At 35.4% G+C, this 22,082-nt stretch overlaps 1 protein-coding gene across 1 annotated transcript; it reads left to right on the top strand.

The window, feature by feature from the left end:
- The first annotated feature begins 12,579 nt into the window (after positions 1–12,579).
- LOC126694826 (calcium-binding protein KRP1-like) lies at positions 12,580–13,279 on the top strand. Its single transcript, XM_050391348.1, has one exon. It carries the CDS (start codon positions 12,744–12,746, stop codon positions 13,104–13,106), a length of 363 nt encoding a protein of 120 aa, XP_050247305.1. The 5' UTR covers positions 12,580–12,743; the 3' UTR covers positions 13,107–13,279.
- The last annotated feature ends 8,803 nt before the right edge of the window (positions 13,280–22,082 follow it).

The raw sequence follows: 22,082 nt of genomic DNA, 5'->3' as shown, positions 1-22,082 counted from the left end.
GTACGCCTATCTGTCCTTCGATGTGATCCATCTGCTTAGTACGGGACATGTATCAGTCTACTTGGTATGGGATCGTCTACTTGGTCATTAGGAGCAAGCATCATCCTACTACTATAACTTGGCCTTCAGTTTCAGTGAGTGTTAGGTACGAGGTTCGAGACAAACCCCTCTAAAGACCGACAGCTACTAGTGCCATCGGCTCACAATCGTGGTGACATACATTCTCCTGACAGGTTCTAAAGTTAAGATTCTCTTCCTATTTCAAAAATATCCTTATCAACTACCCCCTACTCCGTGTGCCCGTCGGCTATGCTTGACAGGTCTCGAAGTAAAAAGGGTTTTCACGGATATTAATTGCTTTGTTGAGAAGCATGTCATTGATGAGGGCAAATACCTTTTCAATAAATGCTTGGTGACATGTAGTGCTCATTGATTGGCCTCGTTTCCAATCAGAAGCGTCGCTTCGTTTACTATGCTCATTGCTCTATAAATAGTTCTTTCCCTTCTTAGTTTCTTTTGTTTTATTTTCTCTTAACGCTGATAGTGATTTCAAGCCCCCCCTGTCACTACTCTCATACATGTTTGCATCCATCATCCTGACAGCTGATCCATTGTCGACTTCTTTTTTAGGTAAGTTCCTTTACCTTGTTCCAATTATTATCTGTTGAACTTAGTTGGTCGTCGTTTCAAAGACCCGTCGCACGAGTAGGCTCTTAGTATACATTCATCACTTGTAGGTCAATAGATGTCAGGTAATAGAGAAGTGATGAGTGGACAATCGTCGTCAGTCCGTGAAAGTGCAGGCTACGATGAAGTATGCCATCAAGATGGTCCACTCGATCATTAAGGACATAAATATGGACGAGTGTGGCAAGCACGGCACTAGAGACTTGGAGGAATCTAGTCTTTTTGATTTGGTGAGGGTGAGTATGCATCGATTTTTCCTCTTTCTTTCTTTTTTGTGCATTAAGTCTTTTATAATCGTCATCTTTTGCAGGCTATGGTGAGGATAAAGGCTCTCCAAGCTAGGTACGTTGCTAAAGAAGGGATGGTCCGTCGCCAACGTATCCATTTGGAGCACAAGGCCAACTAGCTGATTCAATATAAGGAAGCTACTACTATCCTCAACTTCAAGGTGAACGAGAAGAAGGTCGAGCTCAAGGCAACCACCCATTGGTGTGAAAAGCTAGTCAAATCAAACACTAACTTGATGATGGAGATGACCACTCTTCATGAGCAGATGGAGCAGGTTAAGGCCAACGCTGTGGCGAAGTATCAGACCTCTCAACCATTCTATGATGAGTTGGGTGGCTTGTATGGCGATGGCTTCGAGGATGGCCTTAAGCAGGTTGTCGCTCTTTACCCTAACCTGGACTTGTCCTAAGTGATAATTGACGACACCATTCCGCTAACACCTGGCAGTGCCAACGCTGTCATGAACAAAGCCAGCGATGTTGTCCACTTGGTGAAGGGACAAGTAAAGGAGCCCTTTCATGTTGAGACCGACAACTAGAATGTCCCCAAGGATTAAATCATTCCCAAAGGTTTGTCTATTCTTGAAGGTTCGTAAGCTCCTAAAGGCCAATCTGTCCTCGATGCTCCTCGAGCATAGCTTTCCTTTTTCCTTTTTGTCATTTATTTTTGTGTTTTGTACAAATAATTTTAAAACAATGGAGTGCCCTGTTTTAGGCTTTATTTATTTAACTTTTATCTCCATCAGGTTTGTTAAGGCTTTCATTATATTTATCTTGTTTTTATCATTTGTCGCTTTTATACATTGCTTGTTTGTTGATTATCTTTCATTTGTGTGCTTCTTGTAACTGTGAGTACACCCCTTATTCATCATAAGGATATGAATTATTCCTAAGTGATCACATACCCGTGGGTATTTTGGGATGTCTGTCCACCCCTTAGATAAGATATATGAATGTCTGTGACTAAGCACTTGTTGGTGTCCTTGGTCATCCGTCCACCTATCGATACCTTTGACCACCTGTCCTTCTCATAGGTAGGACCTAGAATAATTTGGGCCTATAGGTAGGACTTAATAATTTTTGGTTCGAGGCACCCGTCAATGTCCTTGGTAATCTATCCACCTCGTAGGTAGGAATTGACAAAATTTTTCAAACAAAGGCACCCGTTAGCATCCTTGATGGTCCGTCCACCCTAGAGGTAAGACTTAATAAATTTCATGATTAAGGTACCCGTTGGTGTCCTTGATGACCCGTCCACCCCATAGGTAGGACTTAATAAATGTTTTGGACGAAGGCACCCGTTAGCATCCTTGGTGACTCGTCCATTCCGTAGACAGGATTTAGGATTGTTTAGGGCCAAGTACCCGTTAGTATCCTTGGTCATCTATCCATCCTGTAGGTAGGATTGAGGATTTCTTGTAACCAGTTACCTGTTGGTATCCTTGATCATCCGTCCACCCGGTAGGTAGGACTAAGGATTTCTTGTGACTAGGTACCTGTCGGTATCCTTGGTAATCCATCCACTCCGTAGGTAGGATTTAGGATTTTTTGTTGTAGACAATTTCTTAGAAGGTAGATTCTTAATAAAAGATATAAATAACGTAGAAAAAATGTAGATAATGTGCCTGATAATCCTTAGGAGTTTTATTTCAAATATTAAAAAACTAAATAGCCTACTTTAAGAAAGAAAGCAATAACATAGTTTGTAGTTGTTTACTACTGATAATATCTCCACAGGTGCTCGGTGTTCCACGGGTGATGGAGTCTCTGCCCATTGAGGGTCTCCAGGTGGTAGGTCCCCTTTTTATGGCAGCCAATGATCCTGTAAGGTCCTTCCTAATTAGGGCCTAACTTACCCTGTGTGTGGTCTTTGGTAGTTGTCATCATTTTCTTTAGGACTAGGTCCCCAATCTCAAAGTGCCAAGGTTTAACCTTGGTGTTGTAGTGCTTGCCATTAGGTCTTGGTAATGAGCCATGCATTGTTCGGCCATAACTCTGACTTCATCCAGCAAGTCCAACTGCAGGTGCATTTCCTCTTTATTCCTTCCTTCATCATGGCGGGCCACCCTATAGCTGGTTAATCCAATCTCTGCTGAAATGATTGCCTCGCTCCCATATGCAAGGCGAAAGGGTGTCTCACCTGTAGGCGTGCGGGCCATTGTCCGATATGCCCATAACACACTTGGTAACTCAGCCGGCCATATCCCCTTTGCCTTTTCGAGCTGAGTCTTCATTATTTTGAGTAAGGATCGGTTTGTAACCTCAACCGTTGGCCTGTGGGTGGGTGGGAGACAAGTAGTGGTTTTTGATTCCCAGTTGTTGGCAAAAGTCCCTAAATGCGTTATTGACGAATTGCTTCCCATTATCAGAGATTAGGACTTTGGGGATTCCAAAGTGGCATATGATGCTTTTCCAAATGAAGTTTTGGATGCTTTTCTTAGTGATGGTGGCCAAGGGTTCTACCTCGACCCATTTAGTGAAGTAATCAATTCCTACGACAAGGAACTTGAGCTGCTGTATTGCCATGGGGAAGGGTCCCATTATGTCAAGCCCCCACTGAGCGAATGGCCATAAAGCATTCATTGGGGTGAGCTGCTCAGACAACTACCGTATGATGTTGCTAAAGTGTTGGCATTTGTCAAAGGTTTTCACATAAGACTGGGTATCCTTTTGCATAGTGGGCCAATAGTAGCCTGCTTGTATGAGTTTGTGAATCAGCGACCGTGCCCCCGAGTGGTTTCCACATACTCCCTCGTGGATTTCCCTCATAACATAGTCTACTTTGTCAAGGACTAAGCACCTCAGGTACGAATGAGAGAAGCCTCTTTTGTAAAGAACATCTCTAATCAATACAAAGCGTGACAATTGTACCTTTAGCCTTCAAGAAGTGTTGTGGTTTTCCGGAAGCGTCCCATTCCGAAGGTAGGAGGCATCATCCAGTTGACTCCTATGGGGATAACCTGTACATCTATTTTGTCAATGGTAGGTGAGTTTTGAACGAAGGACAATACCTGACTATTGACGACCATGTGTTCTGCAGACGCTACTTTGGCTAGATGATCAGTTTGCTCATTCTCTTCCCTCGGGATCTACATAAATCTTGCCAGGAACTTCTAACTTACCCTCTCTTCGACCATGCTTAGGTATTCCTTCATCTATTCCCCTTTGGCCTCACAGCCTTTGTTGATATGTCCGATGATAACTTGAGAGTCGCTGTGTAAAACCACTGACGAGGCCCCTGTTGCTTTGGCTAAGTCGAGACCAGTTAGGACTACTTCATACTCGGCTTCCTTATTGGTCATTGGGAATTGGAGACAGACTGCACATTCTATCAAATCTCCTTCTGATGATTGCAGGACGACCGCAACTCCCCCAGGGTGTTGGTTGGACAATCCATCCATTCATATTATCCATGGTGTTGGTCCTTCGTCTTCATCTTACTTTGCTGTGAATTCAGCAAAGAAGTCAGCCAAAGCCTGGGCTTTGATCACAATTCTTGGACGGTATTATATGTCAAACTTGCTAAGCTCTATCGCCCACAAAACTAACCGTCCAGCTACCTCTGGATTGTTCATAGCCTTCCACAGTGACTTGTCTATCTGGACCACTATGATGTGTGCTTGAAATTATGGCCTAAACTTGCAGGAAGTCATGATTAAGGAAAATGCTAGCTTCTCCATGGGGGGTACCTTTCTTCTACCCCTCGGAGCACTCGGCTAGTGTAGTAGACAGGTAATTGTATGCAATCCTCTTCCCGGATGAGGGCTAAACTAACAGTCGTTGGGGATATGGCCAAGTAGAGGGAGAGTTCCTCACTGAGCTTAGACAGACTGAGTAGCGATGGGACGCAAGGTATGTATTTAGCTCTTCGAAGGCCTTCTAGCATTCATCGGTCCACTCAACGGCCTTCTTTAGTGTTTTAAAGAATGGTAAGCATTTATCCATCGCCCTAAAGACGAATATGTTGAGAGCCACCACCCTACCATTCACACTCTGTACCTCTTTGATGTTCTTTGGAGGTGACATCTCCAATAGGGCCTATATTTTGTCAAGATTTACCTCTACACCTTATTGTGATACCATGAAGCCTAGAAACTTTCCCGACGATACTCCGAATACACATTTTTTGGGATTAAGTTTCATGTCGTAGAGATCGAGAGTCTCGAATGTTTCTTGTAGGTCGACTAAGTGACAATCCTCCTTCTTGCTTTTCACCAACATGTCATCTATGTACACTTCAACATTCCATCCAATTTGCTAGACAAATATCCTATTCACAAGTCTTTGATACGCCGCACCCGCATTCTATATTCCAAAAGGCGTGACCTTATAGCAAAAGAGCCCTTGGCTCATGACAAATGAAGTCTTTTCTTGGTCGACTTCATCTAGCCTGATCTGGTTGTAGTTGGAGAATGCGTCCATAAAGTTTAGTAAATGATGTCCTACTATCAAATCCACGAGGAGGTCGATACGTGGGAGTGGGTAATTGTCCTTTAGGCAAGCTCTATTTAAGTCGGTAAAATCCACACACATCCTTCATTTGCCGTTCGCCTTTTTGACCATCACTACATTGGCCAACCAATCAGGGTAGTAAACCTCTCTGATGAAATCCGCTTCTAGTAATTTGCAAACTTCTTCTGCTATGACCTTGTCTCTTTCTTAAGCAAAGACTATCTTCTTCTATCGGATGGTAAGGAAAGATGAAGACACATTGAGTTTATGAATCATGATACTTGGGTTAATCCCCGACATGTCCTTATGGCTTTAAGCAAAGTTGTCCTGATTGTTCTTTAGGAAGTGGGTGAGTTCTTTGCAGATTGAAGGGTTTGCTTGTGTGCCGATGCGAGTGATCTGACCGGGGTAGTTGTCATCTAAAAAGATTTCCTCCAGGTCTTATGTTGGTTCTACCATCACCTGTCGTTCCTTGATGTTTAGTGCTTGTAGATGATCTTCCATCTCCAACATGGCTATGTAGCATTCACAGGCTGCCATCTAGTCTCTGCGCACTTCCCTTATCTTGTACTCCATTGGAAACTTCACTAGCAAGTGGTATGTAGATGTGGCTGCTTTCCATGCGTTTAGCATAGGTTACCCAATGATGGTGTTGTAGGCAGAGGAGCAATCGACAACTAAAAAGCTAATCTCCTTAGTGAGCTGTTAAGGGTATGTATCAATGGTCACTAGTAGGGTGATGGTCCTGACGAGGAAGACTTTGGTACAGTCAAATCCTACTAACGGTGTATCTAAGGGCAAAAGTCGCTCCTTGTCGATCCTTATTTGTTAGAAAGCAGGGTAGTAGAGGATGTCTGCTAAGCTCCCATTATCCACCAACACTCATTCGGTATTGAAGTCGGCAATTGACAGGTTGATGACCAGAGCATCGTCGTGGGGGTGGTGGAGTCGTTGGGCATCATCTTTAGTGAAGTTGATGGTCGGGTTGTCAACCTTAGTTATCTTTGGTATTCGGCTAGAAATCTAGATGCTTTACACCATCCATAAGTATGTCTTTCTTGTTTTCCTACAGAAACTAGCCATCGTGCTTCCCCCTACGATTACTCTTATCTCTCCAAGCAGAGCTCTCGATCATTCTTCAGCCCACCAATTTGGTTTGGGGTCCCTCGACAGGTTCTCCCCGCCCCTGACGAAGCTCTGTAATTTCCCTTGCTTGATGAGGGCTTTTATTTGCATCATAGCACTCAAAAGTGTTGTGCCCATAGTCCAGATGAAAACGACAATACTTGTTCCTTGGGCTTTTGTTTGGATTGCCCTTTAGCTTGTTCGGCCAAGTCAATGTCATGTAATCCCTTGTTTACATGAGGACTTGGTTAATCGAAGTTTTTAGCAAGGTGAAGTTGACAGTCCTCCTAGAAGGAGGTTTTGGTCTCCTATCGTCCCTTCGGTCATTCGTCTGGGCAAACTTTCTTCCTCTGTCCTAATAGGGATCATCTTGCCTCTCCTTCTTCTTCGATCTGCCCCCTCGGGCTATCATGGCATCCTCAGTATTCATGTACTTAATAGCCTTGTACAACATGTTAGCCATCATCTTCAGGTCGTTCTTGTAGATGGAAAAAAGGAATTCTCCCGACTAGAGCTCGTTAGTGAATGCAGTGACCAAGACTTTGTCGTCGGCTTTGTCAATCAAAAAGGCCTCCTTCTTGAAACGAGTCATGTGTGATCTCAATATTTCATCCTCCCATTGCTTAATGTTCACCAGGCTTAATAAGGATCTCTTGTACCTCTAGCCCCCGATAAAGTGGGTGATATAGTGTCTGCTCAATTCCTTAAAGGTAGAGACAGTATTTGGGGTTAGTTTGCTGAACCACACTTTTGCTAGTCCTTTAAGTGTAGTGGGAAATACCTTGCACATGATCTCATCTAAAACGCCATGTAGGTGCATAAGAGTCTTGAATGACTCGAGATGATCAAGCAGGTCCCATGACCCATCATATGCTTCCACCTGCGACATCCGAAACTTGGTTGGGAAGGGGAAAGAAGTTACTTACGCTGTGAAGGGTGAGTCCGTCCACTGAACTTGCTCGTCCAAGTTGGTGGATACCCATCCCTTCATGGCATTCATCATCATGTCCATCTTCTCCTTCATCATATACATATCCTACGCCATATGCATTGCACTGCTTTCCAGTTTCGACAGGTAGTCGGTGTCTTCATGCCTGTCTTGCCTGCTTGGGATGTTGCTTTCTTCCTAATCTTCCCTTTTCTTATCGGTCTCCTATCGGGAGGTGACTACCTTTCTGTTCCTTGTTGTCTCGTTTGTCATGCTAATCTTCGAGACGACGTTTGTTCCTTCGGTTTAGTTGTTGCTCCAACTCTTGGTTGCGTTGGGTGAGTCACTCAATTACTGCAGCCAAGGTTTGCACCTGTCTCTCCAAGGCATTGGGGCGGTTCCCTGTCTCCTGTTAATGGTAGCCATCAATCGCGTTTGGACCATGCAACTCTTTGTCTTAAAAGTAGTGATATGGCTAATCACTCATTTCTCACAAACGGTGCCAACTAATGATTTACAAAGATCATCAGTGAGCTGATCATTCTCGAATGCTCCAATGGGTATCTGAAGAACAAGAAACCAAGAACCAAGCAAAGAGCACTGATGGGGTGCCAACCAAAGATCTTCCGAAGGTTAAGTTAGTAAATGAGAAATCTCCAAGAACTCTATAGTGAGAGAGTTAAGGATTTTTCTACGTACTTTAGAAAAGAGAAAACCTATTGTTTATATAGTAATGCGGAGTAGACCTAGATCCTAGGAATACAGGGGATTTCCTTATAGGGAGAAGGTGGAGTTAATGTCACCGAGATCTTTGGGACATCTTCCCATATTGGGAAGATGAAAATCGCATAGTATGGTCTTGGTGTGTGGCACACAAGATATTTCCATATAGGAATATGTGTGGAGATCATGCAAGGACACGTAGGATCCGTCAGTACACCTATCTATCCTTAGGAATTATCCGTCTGCTTAATACAAGACATGTATCCATCAGCTTGGTATGGGCTCATTTGCTTGGTCATCACAAGCGAGCATCATCTTACTATTATAACCTGGCCTTCAGCTTCTATGGGTGCTAGGTACGAGGTTCCAAGCGAGCCCCCTCTAGAGACCAATGGCCATAGGTGCTGTCGGCCCACAATTGTGGTGACGTACATTCTCCTGATAACTTTTAAAGTTAAGGATTATTTTCCTATTGCAAAAATATCCTTATCATTAACAATGATTAATTTTTGCTAATCTTAGAGTATCTTCATTTCATCGATGATTATTTTATATATGTTTGCTTCAAAAAAATTAATTTGGGAATTTTAGGTTCTATTGGATTTGAAATGGGAAAGACCCCAAAAGAAACGGGTTAGTCCAAGCATATATGTAATTTTTCAGTAATAAAAAAGTTGTCAAGTCATTTAAAATATGAGTTATTCACCCTCAGGAATGGTTAGTCCAGTGATCATGAGCTCACTTCTAAGGGTTAGTCTAAGCCTGGCAAGTAGGGTGTCACTATATTCATGTGATAGTAGAATTTTTGTTTAAAAATTGTCACATTACTAGTAGTGTTGATTTGAAAATTTTACTGTAGAAACCTAACAGTATATTTTGACAAAGATGAAACTACATACGATGCATCACTCGTGCTTGCTGGACGGGGCTCAGTTATAGTCTTGCAGAAAGTAACTATAGGCCTATGGCTGTAATTGAGTATCACAGAAGTATCACCTTTAATTTCAACTAACCATTTCTCTAAAAATAAAAAATAAATTCAACTCTATCTACTACACAGGACATGGTGGAGGTCTTCATCAAATGCTTAATATTTTCTTTTGTATCTTACTTGGAATTCACGAAATTAAAAATCCCTCCATCTATCCCTCAATTGTTTATAATTATTGTCTTTATAACATATTCTTCCAATTACATTCTGTTGCAGGAGATCCTCGTGGTATTGACTATGTCTAGATGCGATTAATAACTGAAAAATATGAGCACCGGAACCAGTGAAAATGAGGTTTTAGATTGAGTAATGAGCTGGAGTCTTCGTCAAAAGATGCATTGAAAATCAGGGGAAGTTATTGGAGATAATTTGATAATGTGTAGACATGACAATTTTTTTTTTTTGGATAAGAAATACTTGCATTTAATTAAGTTTCAAAGAAATACATAGCATCTTGAGAAATCGAAGATGCAAGGAAAGGCGAACACTCTTCCATCCAAGTTACAAAAGAATCAATATTCTTTGCAAAAGCAGCTAAAGTATGGGCTGGTCTATTTCCCTATCTTGCCACGTGTGCTGATTGGAAGGTACAAAATGCATGAAGTCTAGAGCAAAAACCTGAGACCACAGTAGAGATGGAGACCGGGGCATCAGTGGGGTTCTCCATAACAAGTACTTCACATATTAAAGTTGGGAAGATCATATTTAGCGTATAATATGAGTGAAGGCCAGTCTTTTTTTTCTTTTTCTTTTTTTGCTAAATGAGTGAAGGCCAGTCTTGCGACTGGATCGGGTACTCGCACATGGAATTAAGTGTTAAAATTTTAAAAGAAAGTTTTTTTTAAAGCAAATTTTTAAAGAAAGTTTGACTATTTAGTTTGTAACAATTTCATCTTACAGTTGTTTTTTCCCAAACGTGTGTGTTATGCCATGAAACTGTCTATGTTGGAAGTTAGCCAATCATATAGTCAAGGATTTTTAAAGACAGTGGAATCCATTAAAAGATAATGAAGGCATAAGATGTAAAGAAGTTTTTTTTAAAGCAAATTTTTAAAGAAAGTTTGACTATTTAGTTTGTAACAATTTCATCTTACAGTTGTTTTTTCCCAAACGTGTGTGTTATGCCATGAAACTGTCCATGTTGGAAGTTAGCCAATCATATAGTCAAGGATTTTTAAAGATGGTGGAATCCATTAAAAGATAATGAAAGCATAAGATGTAAAGAAGTTTTTTTTAAAGCAAATTTTTAAAGAAAGTTTGACTATTTAGTTTGTAACAATTTCATCTTACAGTTGTTTTTTCCCAAACGTGTGTGTTATGCCATGAAACTGTCCATGTTGGAAGTTAGCCAATCATATGGTCAAGGATTTTTAAAGATAGTGGAATCCATTAAAAGATAATGAAAGCATAAGATGTAAAGAAGTTTTTTTAAAGCAAATTTTTAAAGAAAGTTTGACTATTTAGTTTGTAACAATTTCATCTTACGTACAGTTGTTTTTTCCCAAACGTGTGTGTTATGCCATGAAACTGTCCATGTTGGAAGTTAGCCAATCATATAGTCAAGGATTTTTAAAGATAGTGGAATCCATTAAAAGATAATGAAAGCATAAGATGTAAAGAAGTTACAAAAATTTGATGAAAGTTAAAAAAGAAAGGGACTTTTATATATTTATATTATGTAATACATAAAAAGTGATAAATGTTGTACACATTTGCAAAAAGTGATAAAAATTGTATACTTTTTTGCAAATGTATACAATATTTACCATTTTTTGTGTCACTTCAATTTAAATTTACATTGCAAGTATAATGTAAACTAAGAATTTTCTAAAAGATAAAGAGTTTTATATGAAATGGTGTATACCACTTTGAAAAGGCATATGCCATTTCTATTCAAATAGTTTTTTAGAGAGTAAAATATTATTTCTTCACTCCCAAACTTTACTAAATGTTTTTACCTTTTCATCTTTAGGCTTTAAAAAGTTTTTTTTTTTTTTTTCATCCCTAAATTATTGAAAAGTTCGTCTTTAGTCCATAAAATATTGAAAATGTTTTACTTGTTATCCTTAAATTTAAAAAATATCTTTTTTATCCCTAAATTATTGAAAAAAATATGTTTATATCCCTATTTTTGCCTCTAAACTATTATAAAAAATATAAAAAAAAATAAAACTCTTTACAAAGTTTTAAAATTGAAAAAAAAAAAACTTTTTAAAATTTTAGAATGAAAAATAAAATTTTGATAAAATTTAGGGACCAAAATAATATATTACCCTTTTCTAAAATAACGTTTTCACACAAAAAATTAATTTCCCAAAGACAATAATTTTCAGGACTTTGAAGCAAGCCAGTGTACAAAACTAGGAAACAGGCGTACGGTCCTTTGCCATAGACTTCAAAAGAATCAAAATTATATTTTTCTCAATTCAAACTCATTCAATTTTATTTAGGTGCTTTTGCATATGTCGAAACGAAACCAAAAATGTTTAAAATATGTTAGTAAACATAAAACAAGAAAACATGCAATCAAACAAACATTAAAAGTTAAATTTTAAAAAATTTATTTGAATTAAAGAAATAAAACATTTTATTTTACCATTTTAGCAATGAAATAATATTGTTTTGTCAAAAAAAAAAAACAAATGGAGCACATTTTCAATTTTTTTATAGTTATTTTAATAATTCAATAATTAGAAAGGGGATTTGATGTATGTTTCGGTTAAAACACCAAGAAGTAAAGGTTTTTTTTTTTTTTTTTTTTTTTTTTTGAGAAACCAAGAAGTATTAGTTAAAAGTGTTAAACTACAAGGTACGTCCTCATTTTGAAAAGGAGAATTTGATCACGAGTTCAGAATCACTTCTGAGTTCTCATACATAATTATAGACTTGTAACCCATTGTATCAAATGTCATCAGTCTCGGCCCATTGAAGATTATTATTCTGTCTGCTCACCCATCTACATTGGGCTGGGATTCAATTCAAGCCCATCTTAATTTAGTCCATATGCCACCTCCACTTCCACATCACCAGAGACCCCAGTTACCTTTCACTTTCCTTGTGTTTGTGGATAGACTTTTGTTACTTTTTCTTCTGGCTCCTCTTTCCATGGACACAGTAAATAAAAAAAGAGGTAACAAAAAGTCGAAAAGAAAACAAAATTGTTTTGACTTTTGACTTGCTCTTTTCCACAGAAAAAACTGGACAGTTATGCCCCTAAAGAACCTTCAACAGAAATAAAAAGGTACCCAAGAACTAGCCAGCAACCTTCTAGTCAAATTACAAATATACCCTCCCAAGACTTTCTGAGAAACCCAATTGCAACCCCAAAATGGACCGGCTCTTATTCTATTCTATTCCTAATCTCCCATGATCTGTATTTGTCTGTCTGTACATTAGTTGTCTTCCATGGCCTCTCCTTCTTGGAAATCTCAACCCTCTTTCTCCTTAGTATATATAGCTACGCCTATCACATGTCTAACCAATTTCATTACAAACTCACACAACAATCTCTCTCTCTCTCTCTCTCTGTCTCTCTGCCTATTTTATTGCAATGGCATCCCAAACCCCACAAAGCCAGACCCAGTTCCAAGATTTCTTGCCCATCATGGCCCAAAAGCTTGGTGGGGACGGTCTAATCGGAGAGCTCTGCAATGGGTTCAATTTGTTAGTCGATAGTGACAAAGGGGTCATCACTTTTGACAGCCTTAGAAGGAACTCGGCTATGCTGGGTCTGCAAGATTTGAGTGATGAAGATCTACGGTCTATGTTGAAGGAAGGCGATTTTGACGGTGATGGTGCACTCAATCAGATGGAGTTTTGTGTCTTGATGTTCAGATTAAGCCCTGAGCTTATGGAAGAGTCTTATTTGTTGTTAGATGATGCTATTCAACAGGAATTCCAAAATTGTAATTAGATTTATTCTTTTAGCTCAAATTTTTTCTATGTTCAATTCCATATTATTATGTGTATCATCATCAAGAATTTTATGAGTTTAAGAGAATAGAAGATGACCAAGAAATTTAACTTCAATAATTTTGTGAAAACTTTTGGATTGGCAATAAATTATTCAAATATTCTTATGAATTATTATATGAACATACTGGATTAATTTGCGAAAATGAAAGAGAGTATACAACAAACAATTATTATTCTTGTTCCGCAAGATTTGTTCCAGATGAAATCTGTGTCAAAATTTTCACTGCCTATGAAAAAAAGACATTTTTATTTTATTTTCCTAAATAAAAGTATAAAACGCCTCTGCCCAAATTGTTCGGGTATTATCAGATTCCCTTTTTCCAGGCTGTTTATAATTTTAATTTTTTTTCCCCCTGAAACTGAATAGCTGTTCAAAGCTGTTGCTGAGCTGGTTTATTACTTCGTAGTGTTGCGACTTGAATATTTATTGTAGGTTCCCACGGCCAACCCAAATACAAGTCAATGCGTGAAAACACCGTCAATTGTCATCTCTCAAGTCTAAGGGTGGATTTTTCAACCAAGAAAAAAAGTCTAAGGGTGGTCAATGGGCCGGCTCGGCCCATTTTTACTTAGCCCATGGACCAACGGGTTGTTGACCAATATAGGCTGTGTCGGGTTGGGCTGGATAGAAAATCAGCCCATGGACCTACTATGGGCAATGCTTCTTTGGTCTTTAGTGGGCTGGGCTAGTAAGGTAGGATGAATAGGCTAACTATGAACATTTGATATAGACCTTGATGGGCATATAAAAATTTAACTAAAATAATCATAATTATATATTATTCAAAATTCTTGTCAAATTCAACAACTAAATCTACTAAAAATATTCTATCCAAAAAAAATCTACTAAAAAGATATTCTTAAAAAGGTACTAAAATAAGATTAATTAACTTGTATTGATTAGAATAAGAGAGATGTTACGTTCATAACATTTTTACAATATTTTTACAACAAAGCACAAGTGGTTAGTTATTATTAGTTCAAATTTGAACCTAATACTAAGATTACTTTTTTGTCCAACAATAACAACCTGTCACTTAAGATTTGTAGTAAAAATGTTGTGGACATATCATTTCTCTTAGAATAAATAAATATATTGATATATTCATGAAAAATGTTGTGTCCACAACATTTTCACAACAAATTATAAGTTGTAGGTTGTTAGTTGTTGTTATAGGTGGACACAAAAAGTAATTTAAATTGTGAATTCAAATTAGAACCAATAACTACTTATCGCCTATGATTTGTTGCGAAAATGTTATGGACATAGCACCTCTCTATATTCATGAATATATTAGAGTTGCGAAAATGTTATGGACATAGCACCTCTCTATATTCATGAATATATTAGAGTGAAAATAGTTGCATCATTACAAAATGCATACATCCCAACTACGTTGACACCTACAAACTTGTTTGTCATTTGCAATTCCCAATCTATTTGCGTTGGAACTTGGAACATTAAATAAATTTACCTTAAAAAAAAATAGTGAAATAACTTGTTACATAAATTTTGCAACTAATTGCTAATCATTATCTTGAAGGGGTAGATTGTTGGTCATATGGTGGACTTCTTAGCATCCACTCGAACCTCTCTAACTTCAATCACTCAAATGCCTCTACTAATTTAGCTTCTCGTGCTGCTTCTTGTTGTCTTCTGTCTACTAAGTTTCAATCTTTTAAGCACATAAGTGCCTCAATAGTCTCGGGACTAAAACCACATCTCTACTCTACCACCTGCGCATGCACACACACACATACACAAAAAGCTTCTGATGCAACTGTAGAAATAGGAACTGATAATATATCACAAGCTATAATGGAAAGTATGAGATACTTTGATTTGTTTTCCACCAATCCAATAAATCAAACGATCCTTCTTCATTGATTTCAAGTAAAGGTTGATTTAAATAACGTTTTAATTCAGATAAGACACCTAATGTTATTGAAGATGCTCGAACTATTCTTCTTTTAACCATATGATAAGCAATTTTTTTTTTCTTGGTCACCTAAAAAACTAGCAGAGGACAAAGAGCTTCTTGTGTTTTGTGTTTTGGGCACAAGTTTTAGAATTTTTATAAACATTTCTATAATAATCAAATAATTGTGTCACTGAATTTTGAAATGATAGTATGGTCTTGAATTTTTTCAACATCAACTTATAAATTATTTCAAAGAAAACTCTCAACTCTTCAATTTTAAACCTAGGATCAAGAATAATAGCCATTCCCAAAATCAAAGGCATATCTCCCTAATATTTGTCAATTTTTTGTCTCATTAATTTTAACGTTTCATCAAATATTCCAAAAGTATAATCATAAATCTTCATGGAAGTGCGACTCTTGCTTTACCAGAACTCAAAAAAAAAAAAAAAAAAAAAAGGAATTGACTGATAATCAGTGGCAGCTCTAGAAAGCTTTTTTAAGATGATCATCAAGAAACATTAATTATATAAAATCTAATAAAGAAATAACTTGAATATATTAATGTCACAAAAAGAAAAAGAAAAAAACTTAAATACATGAACTATTACAGTTTCTTCGTACTAATAAAGAGAAACTAAAAAAAATTGAACTAATAAGAGATAAATTGAAAATTGAAAATGTTGAGATAACAATAATAAAGTGAGAAAGAGTTTGAAATGATAACATAGAAGAAAAAAAATGAAGAGAGAGAGAGAGAGAGCGAGATGATATTTGCTATAACTACGAGCTGAATTGCTAAGGAAAGCAAAATTTTTGTTACTGCAAATTTAAAGAGAGCATAACTACCAGCACTGTTAAGGAGGAATCACCACCACAATATTTTCAAATTAGAAATTATTTTTACACAATAAGTTGAACAAGTTACAAATTGAATGATTATGGGTTTTTATTTGTTTTTGTATTAGAATAGACTTTTGTTGAATAAATTTTATTTTTCATTTTTTATTTTTTTACAAGATAGAATTCTACTCTAGCCTAATCTAAGTGTATATGTGTGTGAAACTCCCTCCTGGAAACTTGAACCTTGGCCCTTGCCCATCACACCCCACAAGCTTTTATACTTGTGGAGTGACCACCGCACCAAGGGTGCATGGTGGTTTTTGTTGAATAATTTGTTCATTTGTTGTTTGATAGTCTTATTATTACTCTTATTATTTTTTGGGTTATTGTTTTTTGTTATTTGGGCTTTTATTTATTGTTGTTATTTAAGACTTTTAAAATATATATATATATATATATATATATATATATATATATATATATATATATATATGGGTTAAGAATTATGTTTTAGGTTTAGGTTATTTTTTGGAATAATACTATGTTAATAACATTTTCACAAAAAAAAAAAAAAAAAAAAAAAAATCTTCTATGACAAGTTGTTTTTGATGGGTGAAAAAGTGAGGCTAGTATTTGGCGCAAATTTGAATCAATAACAGTTAACCACATAGGATTTGTTATGAAATTATTATGAAAATGTTGTGAATATAACATTATTCTTATTTTTATTGAACTCAAATTCTAGTGATTCTCAAGTCAAGATGTTCAAAATTTTTATAGTTAGTTTAATATACATTTTTTTGAAAAATATATATATATATATATATATATACACACACACACACACATTTTTATGCAAGTTAGGTTGATCATGTGACTCCACGAGGAGCCAGTAATGGGATTTTTACAAACATGGAATTTGCTATCCACAAGAAGTCAAACAATGGGAGGTACCAAAGGACTAGTAAAGAACTAAGGAAGAAGACCTTAAGGAATTTCATTAACACTAGAAGATTCAATGAACTCTACAATTCAGTAGATTTTTTAAGAAATAAATCCCCGATTATATTTTACACAATTTATCTATTCTATATCTATATCTATATATTACTAAAAACTGAAGCGTAGCATTTAATGTTGCTATGCTCACATTGAGTCAAGTCAGTAGCCATGTGATTTCCATAATATTATTTTTTGTATTTTCAAAACAATTTAAAAATAGATTTTATCAATTTTAAAATAATAAAATATATCTCACCTCTATCTTCACCATAAAGGAACTTCTAATTAAATTAATTCCCACCATTATCTCCACCATAAAGCCCATTTATTAATTCCCACCACTATATCTATATTTATACCTACATTAGTTTCTCTCTTCATCTTTGCCAAAACCTACAATTTCAAACTCTTAATCTAATTCTCACTAGCATTTTCCCTTAAAAACCAACAAACACAATGTTCCGGCTTTAGGAAGTTACAAATCTCACCTCTATCTCCACCATAAAGCCTACTTCTTATTAATTTAATTCCCACCACTATCTCCACCATAAAGCCCATTTATTAATTCCCACCACTATCTCCACCATAATTCCCACCACTATATCTATATATCTATATCTTTATCTATATCGGTTTCTCTCTTCATCTTTGCCAAAACCTATAGTTTCAAGCTCTTAATCTAATTCTCTCTAGCATTTTCCCTTAAAAACCAACAAACACAACGTTCTGGCTTTAGGAAGTTACAAATTCGTACCTTTCATATTCCTTCTCCCTCAACTTCTTTCTTTATGTCTCCCTACGTTCTTCTCTCTATCCCTCTATCTAAAACGCCAAAGCAACCTTCTCTCATTCTACAACCCTTCCTTCTTCTTACCTCTCACCTTTCTTTGAATCTAACAACAATGAAGAAGCATGATGGTTGAATCTGAACTGTTTAAATTGGAACTATTGGCAACGGTGTTGTTGAAGGTGAGAGTGGCCTTGATGATCGCCTCCTAGGTTGTTCATTTCTCCAATCCAGAAGATTAAGTCGTCCTACACAATGATTTAAAGCCTTCCCAACAAGTTTATAACTCCAAAAATCAAAACTTTTTTTTTTTTTTTTAATTTTTTGTTTGGTGGGTTTTGTTGAAATTTACTATATGAATGAGATGGTTTATTTATGAACATGGGATTTGAAGAATTTTTACTTATTTTGCAGTATTACATAAAGCCCAATTTGTGGAAATGCAAATCAAAACATATGGGAAGAATAGAAAGTAGTTTTTTTTTTTTTTTGGGATCAAGAAATGGATGTGTGAATATATATGGAGACTATGGCGATAGTTAGTTGGTTGATAAATCTTTAATTTGCAAATAATTTGGAAGCCATGCTTAGCAAGTTGTTATATTTAAAGTTGTTTTAATATGTGGTTAAATGGTATACTTTATTTTGAAGCAAACTAGCTGTGTTAGATAGTGATTATTTAGAGTTTTGTTATTACATTTGAATTATGCATCAATTCATAATTTTTGTGCTACTATTTAAACCCGTACTTTAAACTTGGATAAATTTCATAGTGTTACATGTGCACAAATAGTTTGATAAAATTCTTAAGTGATGTTTCATTGGCCTTTTTTAAAAATGGCATTTTTCATACAATATAACAAAAGTTGCCAACAAATTTTTTTTATTTTTTTATTTGGATTATGTTTCTCCAACTTAAAATGAATTACCGGCTTCTATGGATGGCATTTAGTCTTTGAACTTGATTTTAGGTTTCACTTGATTCTATTCATTTAGAAAACATATGCTTTCTCCAATTGTAAGTTTCGGTTTGGTTGACAGATCTTGAATTGGCAAGCAAGCAGAAGCTATCTTTAATAGTTTTAAGGTTGGTAATTAAAGTCATTCATTAACCTAGCAGATGTTCAGGATTGTGTTTGGTTCTAAAGAGGTGGTTTCTCTCTCTACTATTCGATGAATTTTTTTTTAATTTAAATTTAAATTTTATTTTATTTATTTATCTTGGGTCTCATACTGTTTTTCTCATTGTTTAATCAAAATGTAGAAATTTAGTTTAATTCAAGGTCATCAAAGCTGTTGGCCAATATCTTGTACTCATGGGCCTATCTGTTGGGAACTTAAATGCTTGATGAGATGAAATGGTAAGTGTTTTTCCTTGAATCGTCTTTTTGGGTTGCTTTGAATTAATCTATTCTATAGGTGTTCTTTTGGTGTTGCATAACATATGCTAGATGAAATCTCTTTTAAATTTGATGTGAAATCTTTCCATTCAAAGTTTTTTCCCCTCCTCATGTTATGATAAATTTAAGAGCTATACTATGGTTGTAAAAAATTAATTTTTCTATGCAAATGATTAATTTGGTTATAATAGAAATTCCCCAAATATATTTATTTAAATAAAAAATTTATTTGATTGTAGACAACTTAACTACTTTTATGACTCCATGAATTGACTAATATGTCCTTTACTATGATATACAACAAATTTTGTGCATATTGTTTATAGGTTTAATTTTCTTTCTTGCTTGCTTTGCACTTCCTACGAATGGTTTATTTATTTATGTTTTTTCATTGCTTGCTTTGACTAATTTTGCTTATTGTTGATTTCATCAAAGAGTAGCATTACCAACAAAAAAAAGAAAAGAAAGGGAGAATTGAGGCCGGGGTCATAATAGGTAGGCTTTTTATATTTTTAAATATACTGTTATGATTTTATGAGATTGTTATGCCATTTTGTAAATTATTAGCCATTTGCTCTAACTTCTAAATTTGGAATGATAAACTAGGACTATATAATGGTTGTTGGAGCATCAAAGCCAACTACAGTGGCTGATGCTAATAAGTTTTCTAGTATGAAAAGGTAGAATGTTGATGAGTTTTATTTAGTTTCAATTTATTTATAATGTATAAATTGTGTTTCACATCTCCGACCTTATGAAGTTTGATGAGTCTGAACATGTTCCTATAAGTACACTTTGGTGAGATTTTTTATCTTCAAAGAATTGGCATTAAAATTATCATGGAATTTATTGTAGCATAGGAACTACAAAGCAATTTGCTATACATAGCCATGAATTTTGATTGGATAAAATACTATTTTGATCCCTAAATTTTGACAAAAAATTTGTTTTTCGTCCCTAAACTTTAAAAAGTTCTTTTTTCATCCTTAAACTTAGTAAAGAGTTTTTTTAATGGTTTAGAGAAAAAAATAGGGATGAAAAAGGAACTTTTTAAAGTTTAGGAACAAAAAACAAATTTTTATCAAAGTTTAGGGACTAAAATAGTAAAAGGAACTGATTTCAATAATTTAGGGATGAAAAGTAAAGTTTAAGGACATAAATAAAACACTTTTAATAGTTTAGAGATGAAAAACGAACTTTTTAATAGTTTAGGGACGAAAAATGAACTCTTTAAAGTTTAGAGATAAAAAAAAACTTTTGATAAAGTTTAGGGACCAAAATAGTATTCTACCTATTTTGATTCTATATATCTATTATACCGAGCAATGATTGACGCTTTTGAATGCTTCAGATTCTATCCACAGTTTGTTCGATTTTCATGGATAATCTATTTATTTCAGGTTTAGGTTATTCATGATACTCAAATTCTGAGTTTGAATTTTTGGATTAAGTTTACTGTAAATGATTGCATCATTGTGGTGTCCTTCGTTGCTTTGAGAAGTAAATTTTGACTTGAACGAATAAGATGAACTAAAGTATATATGAATGAAATAAGATGCATGTGGCCGTGTTGTCAATTGCCATTACTCGTATTCTATACCATATATAAACTCTACAATGATGTAGCTCTTCATTATAATGAATGGTCTTGGTTGATGAAAGTGGAAAATCACTGCAGACAAAAACCGAAACTGCTAACTTTATTTTGAACTCGTATGTGCTCAATTAGGATTGATATATATTGGTCATGGTGAGCAAAGAAAACAAAACTTTTTTTTTTTTTGCACACATGCATGCAATGAATATATGAACAAGATGGCTTCAATTAATTTGCCAGATAATGTCTTCCAACTCTTTATCACATTGCTTCACAAAATTAACATCTCATGCTGATGGTGTTTAATGATGTGTAAGGCTATAAGATTTTGAAACTCTAGGATCTTTTGTTTTTAGTTTTCCATAGTAAGAGCATGCAATTACAAATGGCATAACCCACCCACACTCCCCAAAAAAAAAAAAAAAAAGCACTTAGATTTTGGCAAAAGTGACTTTTATTTACTTGAAATCATTGGCTAAAACTATTTCACTTAAAATTGTTCATATGCAGGTTTAAAGAAAAGAGATGAAACTCTAGAAGGAGGATGCTTGGGTGAAGATTGTTAGGTGAATGATCTCCAAAATCATATAAGTGTAGAATATATTTATATAATGAGGTTTATTTTTATGTAATAATTTATAATAGAAAATAACGTTAATTTATATGTAATATGAAGTCGAATAGATTTGTTGGTGCAAAAATGAATGTAGATTTTGTATAAAATTCTCTCATTGCCTTGATTTTTTTTTTTTTTTTAATATAAAAAAATTACCATCTTTATTTTTATGTTGTATTCTCTTTTTGCTTTTAGTTTATTTTTGCTGGGCTAATTAGGCTCTTATTGATATTTGATTTCCTTTAAGCTCATATTCCATGTTAATTAGAATTTAGAGGTGCATGTTTAAGAAGAATAAAAAAGAATAGATGGGATTCTAGAATGATATTTATGCTAAAATTTGAAAATCCTTTATTTTTTATGATGGCATAATAGTGTTTTAGGTCTGACTATAGTAGATAGCATGCTTGATCCTAAGAAGTCACAATTATTATTTTTTAGACCTTAACAGTATCAAATTGGTCTCTTCAATTTTTGGAAAATTATTCTAAAAGCCTTTCTAAGCATTTAGATTCATTTATATTAATTTATCTTTAATGCAGTCACACATTTGTTTTATCTTTGTTATTATAAATATAAGTGATTTTAAATTTAATTATCCCGTACATTGCACGGGTTAACGACTAGTTTTTTTAAATAATGGAAGACAATTATTTATTTATTTTAGTAACACACACAAACAAGAGAGATGGGATGAACCGATGGAAGGGTTAACACAAACAAGCTCCTCCCAAAAGTCATACCCAC

This window comes from Quercus robur, chromosome 8, assembly GCF_932294415.1.
Source record: "Quercus robur chromosome 8, dhQueRobu3.1, whole genome shotgun sequence".
NCBI lineage: Eukaryota > Viridiplantae > Streptophyta > Magnoliopsida > Fagales > Fagaceae > Quercus > Quercus robur.
The sequence above is the reverse complement of the archived record's forward strand: the minus strand, read 5'-3'. Positions and strand labels throughout refer to the sequence as shown.

What these genes read in the sequence shown, in the direction of transcription:
- LOC126694826 (XM_050391348.1), top strand. Translation starts at nt 12,744, where the DNA reads ATGGCATCCCAAACCCCACAAAGCCAGACCCAGTTCCAAGATTTCTTG.